This window comes from Vicia villosa, linkage group LG2, assembly GCF_029867415.1.
Source record: "Vicia villosa cultivar HV-30 ecotype Madison, WI linkage group LG2, Vvil1.0, whole genome shotgun sequence".
In the NCBI taxonomy this organism is placed as follows: Eukaryota; Viridiplantae; Streptophyta; class Magnoliopsida; order Fabales; family Fabaceae; genus Vicia; species Vicia villosa.
In genome coordinates this window covers 198758890-198774746 of record NC_081181.1, presented here as the reverse complement: position 1 = coordinate 198774746, position 15857 = coordinate 198758890, and the positions used below count along the sequence as shown (strand labels likewise).

At 29.1% G+C, this 15857-nt stretch overlaps 1 protein-coding gene across 1 annotated transcript; it reads left to right on the top strand.

Moving 5' to 3' along the window:
- Window positions 1–4943: 4943 nt before the first annotated feature.
- LOC131653541 (glucan endo-1,3-beta-glucosidase 14-like) lies at window positions 4944–8321 on the top strand. The gene is made up of 4 exons (XM_058923715.1): window positions 4944–5095; window positions 5289–6340; window positions 6482–6622; window positions 7977–8321. The coding sequence occupies exons 1-3, from the start codon at window positions 5041–5043 to the stop codon at window positions 6554–6556; spliced, it is 1182 nt and encodes a 393-aa protein (XP_058779698.1). The 5' UTR covers window positions 4944–5040; the 3' UTR covers window positions 6557–6622; window positions 7977–8321.
- The last annotated feature ends 7536 nt before the right edge of the window (window positions 8322–15857 follow it).

Genomic DNA, 15857 nt, shown 5'->3' with positions numbered 1-15857 from the left:
ATGTTAGCCCTATGCAAGTAGTACTAAAGAATGGGGGAATAAATATTATAAAAAATTGACAAGGATGAATTTGTAGCAACTACAACAATAACAGGTTGGAAAATGTATATCGACTACCAAAAATTAAATATAGTAATTTGGAAAGACCATTTCCTTCTCACATGACTAAATATCGGAGCGTTTAACAAAGCATTCACACTTTTTCTACTTGAACATTTATTCGGGATTTTTCTAAATCCCAATCCATCTAAACGTTCAAGAGAAAACAAGGTTTATGTGCCCTTATGGCACATACGCATATAGGCGAATATCCTTTGAGTCGTACAATGCACTGGTGACATTTCAGTGTTGTATGATGTCAATTATTTTTCCGATTTTTTTTAGAAGATATAATAAAAAAATTTATGGATAATTTATCAGTCTACAAATAAGGTTTGATGATTGTCTTGTCAATCTAGAAAACGTATTAAAAATAAATTTAATTTTAAATCGGGAAAATATCATTTTATGATCAGAGAAAAAATAACACTTAAATATTTATTGTTCAAAAGAGGAATAAAGGTAACCAAAATCAAAGCGGAAGCAATAGAAAAATTATCGCCACGCAATTGTGAAGGAAGTTAGAAAATTTCTAACTTAATGTGACCATACAAAACATTATATGTTGAAAATTTCTTCTTGCAAATATAACGAGTTAATGTCTTGTTTTCCATCAATTTCGTCTTCGTGATACTTGTTATCATAAAAACATTTAGCTCTTTTATTACTAACTTGAATTTAGAAATTTTTTTGGCAATGAATTTTGCGCTACCCTTTTAGATAGCAAAACCAAACATCTTAAAGACTACACTTATTATCCTAGAAGATACAAACACTGTTATGCATGAACCTTTACATTCTCTATAAAATATTTACTATTTCTAGTTTTAGAAAATCAAAACTGTCAAAGGAACATTGTATGAAAGCATGTTGATTGTTGGAACAAACTTTCTAATGCTTGGCCACTTTACTTGAAGCAGTTTTGAGAGTTGTATGTCCCATTGTAAATCCTCAAGTTCTCAGCCTCACTGGTGGGAAAACTCACTCAAATCTACACATGCATGTTTCTCTCCTACCCACTCGTACACCAGAACATCTGGATTAAGTGTTGATCTTTCCTCAAATGGGTCACTCAAAAAACTCACATACCCCTATTTCTTAATGGATATTTTGGCACACCAAAATATATATCAAATAAGACATCCCTAACAAACTCATATCGGTATTTAAATATTGGAAACTCCTTACAATAAATGATGTGTTCCTCAAATGTCTCCAAACACACCTTATTACAAACAGGACAAACATTATAAACAAAAAAAAAAAGAGAATCATAAATCAATATTTAAGAATGGTGCGATATTTTACTAGAGACATATATTGACCTAGACCATCAACAAAAATAATAAGAAATTTTTTAAAACATGTGCTGCTTAAAAAACAATCAAAAACTACTTTATGTGAATGATGATTATTAGATCTTTCTTAAGAAAATGATATTTCAATACTTTTCCACATAAATTTCATTGAACTAAACAAGAATTTGTTATCTAATGAAATAAAACATAACAATTGTCTAAAACAATTTTATATATATATATATATATATATATATATATATATATATATATATATATATATATATATATATATATATATATGAGGACGACTCAAGTGAGAACCCTTAGTTATTATGAGAAATGAGAACAATTATAGAAAAAGAAACCAATTCAGTCCATTAAAATCAACAAATCAAAATTTAATGGTCGTGATTATTGTTCTCATTTCTCATAATAACCAAGTATTCTCACTTGAGTCGTCCCCTATATATATATATATATATATATATATATATATATATATATATATATATATATATATATATATATATATATATATATATATATATATATATATATATATATATATATATATATAGGGGACGACTCAGGTGAGAACACTTGGTTATTATGAGAAATAAGAACAATGAATCACGACCATTAAATTTTGATTTTGTTGATTTTAATGGACTGGATTGGTTTCTCTTTCTAGAATCCTTAATATTTATTTTAAATCAACATAGAAAGAGAAACCAATCCAGTTCATTAAAATCAACAAAATCAAAATTTAATGGTCGTGATTCATTGTTCTTATTTCTCATAATAACCAAGTGTTCTCACCTGAGTCGTCCCCTATATATATATATATATATATATAGGCCATATCATATGAGAATGATATATTTATATGAGAATGTGAGAATGAATCTGAACCATTGAATTTTAAAATAAATGGTGGAGATTATGAGTGAATCTTTTTTTCTCTCTCCTGTATCTTGAAATAAATGAAGTAGGAGAGAGAAAAAAAAGATTCCCTCATAATCTCCACCATTTATTTTAAAATCCAATGGTTCAGATTCATTCTCATATTCTCATATAAATATGTCATTCTCATATGATATGCCCTCTCTCTCTCTATATATATATATATATATATATATATATATATATATATATATATATATATATATATATATATATATGAGGAGGGATATTCTTACTCTAAGAGTAAGTTGTCACATTCTCGCTATTAACTCTTCTAAATCTAATGGTTACAAATAATAAGTAATAGTTATCTCTCTCCACATTTAATTATTTATTATTTTTAACTATTGAATTAAAAAAAAATTAACCCTCTCTATTATTTTTAACTATTGGATTTACAAGAATTAATGGTGAGGATGTAGAGTAAGTGATTATAATTTATTCTTGAAGTAAGAATATCTCTCATTATATGAGAAAAGATATTTTTACTCTAAAAATAAGTAAGTTTAGAAGAGTTACTTCAAATTTTAATCCTTGATCTTCATTAATCTAATGATTTAAATTAATTTTTTATATAAATATTTGTTTAGTTCAACTGAGAATATATATATATATATATATATATATATATATATATATATATTTATTATATTTATTATATTTATTTCATATGAAATATCGACATAAATATAAAATCAGTGTGAGGTTAAGGCAGCGCTGCAATTCCAATCCGTAGATATAGACAAAAAAAAGAAAAAGAGAGGAAAGTATACTTTAAATAAAAGATTTGATATAATGATCAAACTTCAAAAAATATGAAAGAGATATGGTGATCATATCTTAATTTAAAAAATAAAAAAGAAAAAAAATAGGGAAAGGAGCGCGTATTTTAAGAGAAAAAGTGGTGCATATACTCTGGATTGCAAAATGCAGCAAAACGAGTATAAAAAAACGCAAACACGTGCTAATGATGACGTGTCAGCGCGTTCTTGTAGTGGCGGTTCTTAAACATGGGCGACGATATTGAGATTCACGTTTAATTTGCTTCCCAAGTTTTCACTTTTCACTAAAAAAAGAGGTCTAATACATATCGATATTAATAATTTAAGTTTGATTTTAGTAAAACTTGGGAAGGAAATTAAAAAAATACGACACGACGTTACTCGATACGGGTACTAATACCGATATTTTATACGATATTTAAAAAAATTAAAATATGAATACACTAATAAAATAAGATTTTTTATAAAATGTATTGGTGGACAACTAAATTATTAAGTTAATACCAAAACATCGTTATGAAGATTTAAAAATATTAAAAATAATATTAAGATACAATAATAAAGAAATTAAAATTTATAAATATATTTTATTGATATTTGAAATTATTACAAAATTTCACTTGACATTGACATTGTATAATGAAGAAAAAAATAGGGGTCAGTTTGATGTGCATAAGGTATATTCTTATGCACAGTGCATAAGTTTCGTACAAGTAATATTTAAATTGTTCCGAGTAACATTTTAGTTAGAAACGAGTAATAATATCATAATCCATACACATCTATTAATTATGAGTAATTATTAATTGTGAGTAATGAGTACACTATTCTGAGTAATATCGAATTTTAACTATTTTGAGTAATATATTTATTATTCTGTATAATATTTATACTACTTTGAGTAATATGTATATTATTTTGAGTAATAAATATAATACTTTGAGGATTATAAATAATATTTGAGTATTTATTGACCGTGCATAAAAATATATCTTATGCACATCAACACATCCCAAAAATGAGGTACCAAATACGAGTGCATACTCGATATCCATACTTCACTATTTTAAAAGTACTCAGGCTTTAAAAAAGAAAATATACATGTGTGAATTTGATCGAGATTTTTCATTATTGATAAGATTGATGACCAAAGTTTTATAATAGAATTGACGCCTTCAAATGTGCTTCAAATAAATTGGTGAAACATGATAAAATTGTTCCCACAATTAATATACTTTCATATTATTTATCTTTGACGTTATTAATGTTATAGAACATAAAACATTACGTCTTTTATTTATAGAGAGTATAAAAACTCATACACAATAATAATATTGTGTCCTCTAAATTATTGTATATAATTTTTAATAGAATTAAATTTTTTATAAAAAATTACACAATTTATTGTATGCTTGCCATCTATTTCTTATCATCTTCATTATCAATTCATACAATTATATAAATTTCATCATCTTCTTCTGTTAAATTCATTAGAAATTCAAAAGAAAATCATTCCTAAAATTGATTTTCAAATAAATTAATTCTCTTAAGAAATTTACTACGAAAATTTAAGACAATAATATCTATTTTCTAACCAGTCCTATTGCCCAATCCTCACGAAACTTTCATAAAAACATAAGAAAAGAGTCTTATCTGCAAATATCATAAACATTAATGCCAACTTAATAATAAAACCCAACTATGTCGGTGAATTGCAAGAGACTAAAATTTAATGAACAGTAGAAGACGTGTAAAATAAGTGATGCATATAATAATGACAAAAATTAAAAACAGAGCAAAAAACAGAGCAACCCTGTTTTTTTATATATACATGATAACATTTATTATGTGGTTAACCTTAGTTTTGTTTCTCATCTTCAACTTGTTTGGTGATAATGGCAATATCTTCCTCCCTCTTCAAACTGATATTGCTGTTTCTCACCATTCATGGTTAGTTCTCTCTAATTCACCACCTTCTTTAGTTCTATATGATTCTATTTTTTTTAACCTTTGAATAAGTACATGATTTTGTTCCTTAGTATTCTTAGCCGGTTCATGTTTTTTATTGAGTTTGAATTTTGATTTTTTTTTTCATACCTATATTAATAATTTTCTTATGAAACTTTTTTTTGTTTGTTTTCAGATTTGTTTATGCAAAGTCATGCTCTAAATTTTGGCATAAATTATGGACAAATAGCAAACAATTTACCCTCTCATTCACGAGTAGCAGCACTTATAAAATCATTGAATGTCACAAGAATAAAGCTCTATGATGCTGATCCAAATGTTCTCTCAACATTCTCAAATTCAAATGTTGAATTCATGATAGCAATTGGAAATGACAATCTTCAAAACATGAGAGACCCTATCAAAGCACAAACATGGATTCAACAAAATGTTCAACCTTATCTTTCAAAAACCAAAATCACAGCAATTAATGTCGGAAACGAGGTACTAGGTAACAACGATCTCAACAGTTACATAAACCTTCTTCCAGCAATGCAATCAGTGTACAATGCACTTGTTAATCTGGGATTATCTCAACAAGTTACTGTCACAACTTCGCATTCTTACGTCATTTTGTCGAGTTCATTTCCTCCTTCGTCCGGTTCTTTTCGAGAAGATTTAGTTCAATATATTCAACCTCTTCTTAGTTTCCACGCGCAAACGAAATCGCCTCTTTTGATCAACGCGTATCCGTTTTTCGCGTACAAAGGTGATCCAGAACATGTTTCATTAAACTATGTCTTGTTTCAACCAAATCCAGGTTCTGTTGACCCTGCTACAAATCTTCATTATGATAACATGCTATATGCTCAAATTGATGCTGTTTACGCGGCCATAAAGGCGTTAGGACACAACGATATCGAGGTTAAGATATCCGAGACGGGTTGGCCTTCTAAAGGTGATGCTGATGAGGTTGGTGCTTCCCTGCAGAATGCTGAGATTTATCATACTAATTTGTTGAAGAGGATTGCGATGAGACAAGGGACTCCTGCAAAATCTTCTGTTCCTGTTGATATTTATGTGTTTGCACTTTTTAATGAAGATTTAAAACCTGGTCCTTCTTCTGAGAAAAACTATGGTCTTTATTATCCTGATGGCACTCCGGTTTATAGCATCGGTTTGCAACAGAGTCAACAGAGTCAAGGCGGCGGTTATTTTCCAGAAATGGTGATTGAATCCAAATCCAATGTAAGTATCTTAGTAAATTTGTAGATTATATTAGAATATTATCTTTTGTTTTTAACATTTGTGTAGAGTATAATAGAATATGTTAGAATAATTTTTTATATATCTAATTCTGGGATTTTTTTTTTTTTGTTAATTATGCAGATTTTGTCCAACAATTTTGTCTTCTACATACTTACATTATTCTTGGTGTTTGTTTGGGAGATTAGAAGATTTTGATGAGGAAGAAAATGAAATTCAAGAAATTTCAAATGGATTATTCTTTGTAGGAAGGACTTGTTGAAGGTGAGGAAATTTTGATTTTGTAACTGAATTTTTGTTTATTTTTTATTCAATTATGCTTTGGTATTTGTTGAGATACAAGTGGATCTTAAGAAAATGAAAGTATGACACCATGATTTTTGTGTTTTAGATGATTTTTTTCCTTCATTTTTAGGTCACATGCTTACATATAGGTTCACTACAATTAGTTGTAGTGGAACATGTTTTTGTTTGACTTTCTAATAGTACTATACTAATTTTGAATTATATAGTGCAAGATTTATACCTCAACTGTATCAAAGCTTAATATTTCTACTAATAGTATAATTATACTAATTATTATTTTAGTAACGAAGTTCGGTCAATTTTGTTTATGTCTCTAACTGCAGCGTGACTAAAATCAGTTTAGAGTTAGAACTCGTATATACGGTTATCCATATTAACATTATCCTCAAGCGTACATCGAGCGACCTTGTCCACTTGTCATCGATCGACCTTGTCCACTTGTTAGTAACTATGAGGGTACTCAATAATTATAATATGGTGATGGGCTCCATCTTTCTTATCTTCCAACTTGCAAATTGCAATCATGCATGTTCATCCGTGAGTAAAATGATTCTTGTCTTCAACTATACAAAAGTCCAAATTCGGTTATACAAAAGGATGAAAGAAAAACTTCTGGATTCCTCTTGCCAGATAACCAAACAAGATGAATTTTTGTCACTGTTTTTGAACCTTATCTCATACATGGAATCCCCTTTTTCCACCACTTTACCCTTTCTATCATTTTTCTTCCGATCATGATAAAAGTTCTTCAATTCTAAACTGTCTGATCGAATCTCAATCGAACGGCGATTTTTGTCACGTGTGTGAGCACGGTGTCATGTGTTACATTTGATGGTAATGTTGAGTATGATATACTAGTACAAAGTTAGAAATTTCAAAAAAGTTGTGTAGATGTGACATTTGAACATATGAACGGTTAATGGAGAAAGAAAACTTTCAAAGGAACATAATTTAGAACTTTAATCATGTTGGTTAATTTGTTGGACAAAAATAATGTCAAATGGAATAATATTTGTATATGAAAAAGTGAGTCACAAAAAGTGGGCTGGAGGCTGCTGTTATAGACATGAACATGAAAGTTCCTTTGAAAATGAATTTGTAAAATTTCTTACATCATCATAAGGTTCAAGTGGGATGAGAATGACACATAGAAACAATACAACTACTAGTATGAAATTTTATAAATACAAATAGTGATGATTGCTAAGTGCCTTTAGGCTTTATCTATGCTTGGCCTTTTGCTGCATAAAAATTATTATCTTTTTTGATATTTTTCTTATTCTTAAATGTGTGCATTGTTTAATCTTTGCAGGGTGAGACAAAAGCTTCAAAGTTTTTTTTTTTTTTAATTGGAAAGCAAGTTCTACATTTTTTGTACACAACCATTGGAGGAACTTTTCGATTCTTAGTTTGTACTACTTGAAAAAACATTCATGTAACCATTGTTGATTTCACAGTTTAGTTTTAATTAAAGGTAGATCCTAGAATTTTGATTTATTTATAGAGAAGTTAGATGTGTGATATGAGTATTGTTTTTCTAGGTAGAACCTAGAAATTAGATTGTGTAATATGGTGTATTGTATTTATTTTTTTGACAGAAAGTTTATATATAGAAAGTAGAATTTCATTTTAATTTAGCCAGAAATAAAATAAGGATAATGTTGTATATTTTTGCTTACACTTTGATTGCAAAGATATGGAGTTTGTATGGATTTTTTTTTCGTATTTTTTAAAATAGTTTTTTCAAAATCGTTTTTTATAATATTATAAATTTTTTCATATTCGTTTTTTCTAAATAAAACACTAATTTTGACATTCTATAACATAAATATACATGGAATTTCTTTATCCACCTCCTTACTTTCTTGATCACCTCCGGTGAAAAACCCAAAATACCCCTAACTTCGGAAATGCATTTCCGAAATGCTTTTTTTCAAAATTTGTCTTATTTCGGAAATGCACTTTCGAAAACACGAAAAAAAGGTGTTTTCGGAGATGCATTTCCGAAAACACCCCTTTTTTGAGTTTTCGGAGATACATTTACGAAAACACCCCTTTTTTGAGAGAGAGGTGTCTTTGGAGATGCATATCCGAAATATTCCAAGACCAAATTGGTCTTGGAATGTTTCGGATATACACTTCCGAAAGAATTCAATAATTATTAAAAAATTAAAATCAAGGTGAATCAATACAATTAATAGGTATAAAATCAATGTGAATCAATAAAATGAATGTGAATCAATAAAATCAAGGTGAATCAAAATTTCCTAAACAATTTTAAAGTTAAAAATTATTTTACTAACTTATATAAATCAAAAACATTTTAATTTCATAAGTAAATTTTGAATTATATATAATTAAATATAAAATTTATTCATTAAATAAAATTAAGACAAAATCTTTTTTTAATTCTTTTAAACTAAATAAAAAATTATAACTCATTTTTAATTATGAATCAGAATAGAAATATATAAATATATAATAATAATTATTAATTTTGTAAGTGAAATATATAAATATATAAATATATAATAATTATTATAAATTAAAACACTCATTTTTTATTTTTTATAATTATTATATAAATATATTAATATATTTATAATTAATATATAATAATTATTATATAAATATATAAATATATAATAATTTTTATAAATATATGATAGTTATTATTATTATTATATAAATATATAAATTAAAATACTCATTTTTTTTAAAATTTTTTGTAAATATATAAATATATAACAATTATTATAAAATATAAATATATAAATAAAAAATTAAAACTCATTTTGTAGATGAAATTATTTTAATTTTTTAAATTAAAATTATTTTAAATTTTAAAATATGAATCAGAATAGAAATATATAATAATTATTATTCATAACTCATAAATTATATCAAAATATATAATTATTATTATTCATTACTCATAAATTATATCAAATTTATGATATGTGAATTAACTAATATCCCAAAAATTTTAATTTTTGGGATTTTTAATTTTTTTTTTTTGTTTTTTCGGAGATGTATCTCCGAATTAATTAAAATTCCAATTTTTTGGATTTTTTTCGGAAGTGCACTTCCGAAATCTGGAAAAATTTAGAAAAAAAAATATTTCGGAAATGCATTTCCGAAGCAGGATAAAGTGAGGTTTTCGCTGGGGTGACCCCCATAGGGAGGTGGATAAAGAAAAAACCATATACATTATCGAAGATCAAAATTTAGTCAAAATTATAATTTTAAAAAAAAAATATATTTCAAAAATAATTTTTATGAAAATCTATTTGAAATAGCTTTAAAATTAAATAATTTTTTAAAATTTTAATATTTAATTTTTTTCATAAATAATAAAATATCTAAAATTACATTTTAGGAATAACTATTTAAATCAAATTTTCTTTTTAAAATTTTTATAAAATATATTTTTTTAAACAAAAATATTACGCAACACTATAAAAATTATTTTTTAAAATAAATTAAAACAAACAGGCCATGATGAAATAATAACAATGAAGATATATTATGAAACTCAAAAGAGGCCACTTTTGATTATTTTATTTTTTGTGCACTCTTAGCTTGCAAAGATCGAATGGGGGACCTCTTCACCTACAACTGTTTTGGGCTTATGCACGAATAATATCAAGGAATATTTAATGAACCACTCAAGTTTGAAAATGAAATTCTACCAAACTTTGGCAGCTAATTGAATGATTGCCCATTGCTCCAACTTAATGTGGTTGTCACTTGTCATCAATAGGTGACTTTTTGGAGCCTTAGACCTTGAGTTAAGATTAAGTTATGATAATAGTTTCAATAATAAACATTAAAACTTCACTAATTATCTTTTTGTGAAATATGATCAAATCAAACAAGATTATGTCCCATCGTTTTGATTGATTATAAGATGATGAGAAATTGGGTGGTTTTAATTAATTAAAAGATGATGAAATAGAACGGAACAAATAAAAGTATTTTAATTTATTCTATATATCACTTATCTTCATTTTATGAATATTTTTAATTTGGGTGGAATATCAATTTTGGTATAATACATTATGAAATATTTAAACAACAAAATAATATATTTGTTTTGCTCCGCTCTATTTCACTCATTTATATTTCACTTTATTATGTTTCACTATTTTCTATTTAGTGTTGCTTTGTTCGTTTCAAATTATCTAAACATAACCTTAGGGTTTGCACCATTTTTAGACAAAATTATAGTAGTGTCAATTTTCTGTGTGGAATTATAATAAAATTCGATCATTGAATTATAATCAAATTTAGATTATTGAATTATAGTATTAGTATATTGAAATAAATTTACTGGGATTAAGGAAGGAAGGTCTGCGAGTATACGATACAAGTCAATTGTCTCAATCCTTGGCGAACTTCCACTACATGGTGATAGGCCACCCGAAATGGGTCAAGAGGTCGCCTAATAATGTGGCGATAGGCCGCCCCATTGGCCTTGATCTGTCAAAGGTGACTCGTTCACTCACCATATGTGACTGATGAGCGTCCAATAACTAGTCGAATGTAGGAATTAGTCACAAAGGAAAACCGCTCCCTCACTATAAGAGGAAGAGCCATGTCTTCCCACGTTCCCATGTTGTGGACCGAAAAGATACGGAAACCGCCCTTCTGTGCATCTGGGCAAAGTCTAAGAAGCATTCTATATATACCTCATTCCCTGAATGGAGAAGGGATTTCTATTTTTTTCCCGAGAAAGAGATATACATAGCTTCTCACCACTTGCTGTGAGTAGGCCATCATTACATAAACATACCCTAAAACCTCACGCAATAAGGGCTTGTCTCTCATTGTACTTTTTAGCAAGTATAATTGGCGCCTAGTGTTGGACCCTAGTAAATTTTACTTGGGACACCTTCATAATCAACAACCAACTCTCGGTCTACCTCCTCATTCCTCTCCAATTGGTTGAACAGAAGAGCAAGAAATTCAACGCTCCGACAGCGACTATGAGGCCATAACAGGGACGTGTGCCACTATGGATGATTTACATTACCATAACTATTTGGTGGACAACGTCCTTAACCTCCATCAACATCAACATGAAGCAGATCCCACCGAGGAGACAAAAACTTTAGACCCTTAACCTCTCTGGCAAGATTTGGGGGTGGGGGGAGCACCAAAAGGTTTCAAGGAAGCTTCACTCGCAAAATTTGATGGATGAAGCGACGCCCAGGAACATGTCGTATCTATTAACACGCAAATGGTGATCATCGGAGCCTCAAACTCTCTAAAGTGCAAGCCAATCTCCAGCATCTTCACGGATGCCACTCTGTGGTGATTTATGTGTCTATCGGAATTATCAGTCACTAACTATCAAGACCTAGTAAAGAAATGGTGCACTAACTCTCGGCGAGCAGACATAGGAAGATGTAAACCACTAGTCTATTCAATATTTTCTAGGGCCCTTCAAAATCCTTAAGGGGGTATCTCGCCCAGTTCAATGAGGTGACTATCAAGGTCATCCATCCGAACCAAGAAATGTTTATAAGAGCCTTCTAGAATGGATTAAAGATCGTACATTTTAATTAATTCCTCGTCTAAAGACAAGCCTCTTCCACTACGGAGGTAGTGATGCACACTGAATATTACATAAAGCGTGAGGAAAGCAACACAAAGAAAAAGGACCGGGATGCTAAGAAACAAACGTTTCATAATCTTGATTCATAACAACAGCAACCCAAAAACTAATACACATTGCCTGTTAAGGACAAGGGAACCTTCAATCGAAGTGGGAGGCCTACAAAAAACTTCACGCCCCTAAATACTCATCATTAACAGATATGGCGTGAAGTCCTTCATACACATGATGTTTGTCTTGTGCTAACCCCCAAGTTAGACGTTATAGGACCTAAGCCCACTAAGTGGTGTAAATTCCATAAGTTCAAAGGTCCTCACCCAGAAGATTGTTACCAACTCAAGAAGGAGTTTGGGAACCTCATCTAAAAACTTCATCTGAAGAAGTACGTTTAAGATGGACCCCACCAATCACATGGTGGCTCCAGATCTTAAGTGTGAGATCTTGTTGGGAACCTTAAATCTAAAAAGGGCAAGGAGGCAAGCAAAGGAGATGAATACAGACTTGTGTGTCACACCCTCAACATTGTAGCATGAGGGTTTCTAGAGGTGTTGAGACTAGCTCCACTCATAGGTGATATGCACCTCGTAATGAGTGTAGAAGGTTTACTTGCCATGCTTGATATGAGCGCAAAGGAAACTTTAGAGTATAAGATCACCTTCTCAGGGAAGGATGCTGCTGTAATCCATCACCGTTAAAATGACCCCATGGTCATAACCATGCGGTGTGACTATCAGGAGATCAAGTGTGTGATAATCGACTGGGGAGCTCTATAGACATTCTCAATTAGGACGCCATCGAAAGGCTCCGTCTAAAATCAGACGATCTCAAAGATTTGCAAGGTTTAGTAGTTGCTTTTTTGGGCGAACAAGTATAGGTCGAGGGTTTCATCACCTTCAGATAGAAGAATAGCACAAAGATGATCAAAGTAAGATACCTCGTAATAGCCACCCCTTCCTCGTTCAATATGATTATAGGTTGGCTTTCCTTCAATCTCTTGGGAGCCTCCCTATCCAAGTTGTATCGATGTATGAAATACTCACGGGTGTATTGGAGTTGTTCAAGGTGATCAAGAAACCGTTTAGAGGTGCTATCAAGAGAGATTGAGGCTGAAGAGGGTAACTATGGTGTGTCCAACATTCAGTAGCCAGGTGCATAGGAAGTGAATGTCGTGGATGTGAGATCAAGAGCAACGCTCTATAAGGAAGAGATGGCGCCTCTTAAAAAGGAAGAGTTGACCGCACTAGCTTATGAGTACTAGGTTAAGAGGTCAAGGAGAGCTCCAAGTTTTTAATAGGTTTATTGTCATGTTTCATTCAATTATGTTATCAATTTGGCTAATTATAGCGAGATGATAACGAGATGTCACCTCTGCCAATTGTGAAAATAATATTGCTACATCCATCCCTAAATATTAGATCCTCTTGAGTTTTTTATGTTCCTTTTTATAAAACCATCTTTAAATATTAAAATACTTTAATGATTTTTGTATACATATACCCCTCATAAAGTTGCATCTTTTTCTACAATTCGCACTAAATACTCTTAATAAACATTAATGCTTAAATAGTCTATTGGTCCTTATAAGTTAATGTATTTTTTATTTTCATCTCTGTATCTTTTTGTTCTTGGATAAAGTCATTAAATATTGAATTTCTTTTGGATTTAGTCCCTAAAACTAAAATCTGCGGGAAAATCTACAGGTTTCCTACAAATTTTCCTTCGGATTTTTCTGCGGATTTTAAATTTAGGGACCAAAACCAAAAAGATTTTAACAATGAGATATCATGCCCAAGGAAAAAAAATAAAATGACGAAAATCAAAAACATGCTAACTTACAGAAACCAACCGACTATTTAAGCCAACATTAAATGATTCTTCCTTAAAAATAAATTTGTAAAAATATAAAAATAGTCAACAAATATATTACTCCAACTAACTTTTTTTTAATTCCAGTAATTTCTTCTTTGAAGTCTTGTATTTAAGGACATAAGTAGTATTATATGAAAGCTAATTAAATATTTTCGTAGCTATACTTCTGTTGATGCATCTAATCTAATCATTATAAACAAGGTTGTTAAAATCTCGATTTAAAACCTAAACTGTATAGATTTCACGTTTTTAGGTCAGCATTTCGTGTTAAATCGCAGGTAAAAACCTTTTTAGGTAAAATCGTATTCTTAAACGATTTTACGTGATTTAAATCTTTCTAAAATTGGTGAAATCGTGTAAAATCATGTAAAATCGTGGGATTTTACTCTTTGACCTGATTTTGATTTTTTTTGTCAAAGTTAAAAATCACATGTTATATTTTGGCCCATAAAATTTCTTTATGGATTTTTAATTTTATTCACATTCATATCTTGGTTATAATACTAAAGAATTTTTAACATTTGGAGATGAATTTAATCAAGTCGAATATGAATGTTCTAATTAATGGAGATGATGTTGTAGAAGAATTGAACTTTTGATTAACTTGAAGAAGATGAAAATATTTGTTTTTTTGAACTTGAAAAACTTATGAAACTATTGTTTTTTTTATAATCTTTTGGATGTTACATTTTATGATTTGGTGGACAAGTTATGTAGTTTGATACATGTTTGTGAATATTACACTTTATTATGATAATATAGTATATTTTTGTTTTATAATTAAGTTAAAATTTTAAATAATAAATGTATTTAGAATATTATTTTAGTATATATATGTCGTATATATAAATTTAATATAATTTTAATACGAGGTAAACTCTATGATTTTATGTTTCGATTTTATCTAGGCAAAACGAGTTAAGGTAAAAACTCGATTCTGACAACCTTGATTATAAATGTGTTAGATTGTTAATTTCTTATAAGATTTATAAAAAAATATATTTTATATAATTATTTACTATCTTTTTAAATGTAATTCAATATGAATTCTAAAGATTTTTTCTTTGTATCAAACCAGTAAGCATATGGATGAGATGGATCTTCATCTCCACAGTCCTCTGATTCATAATATAGTATGAGACCAATATCGTAATCACCTAAGGGATGAAGATGAAACTTCTATTGATTATTATGATTCTGATTTTGGGCATGAAGATGCATCTTCTGCTGAAGGTTCTGATTTCGATCCAGTTGCGATTAAGAATGAAGATTCTAATATTACAACCGGAGAAAAAAGGAACTATAAATTCTTTTCAGAAATATCAATAAAAAAATAAGTTCTTGAAATAGTGTAGATGATTTTAATTAAGATAATCAAGTCTTCAATTGAAGAAAGACTAATCAAAATTAGAAAAATCCATTGCTCAATTTCCTCTGCATCTAAATTATAGCAAAACTGAAACTTCAAGAGTACTTTTATATGATTAATTGTCAACAAGCCAACAACAGCATCATCATCGCATATCTACTCTCGAACTATCAATAAACATCTCTTGATTTTCTAAGTAAACAAACTCGTCAACAATCATGCAAGGTAGTGTCTTTTGAAACATATAGCATCATTGAATATTTTAAAGAATTCTGTAACATATAGCAACATTGAATATTTTAAAGAATAAAGGTAGATTGATGAGTGTGCAACAA

Excerpts from the sequence above, each read along its gene's own strand:
- LOC131653541 (XM_058923715.1), top strand. The coding sequence starts at position 5,041 with ATGGCAATATCTTCCTCCCTCTTCAAACTGATATTGCTGTTTCTCACC. Across the intron at positions 5,096-5,288 it reads GCTGTTTCTCACCATTCATG|ATTTGTTTATGCAAAGTCAT; the intron begins GTTAGTTCTCTC and ends GTTTGTTTTCAG. Across the intron at positions 6,341-6,481 it reads TGATTGAATCCAAATCCAAT|ATTTTGTCCAACAATTTTGT; the intron begins GTAAGTATCTTA and ends TTAATTATGCAG.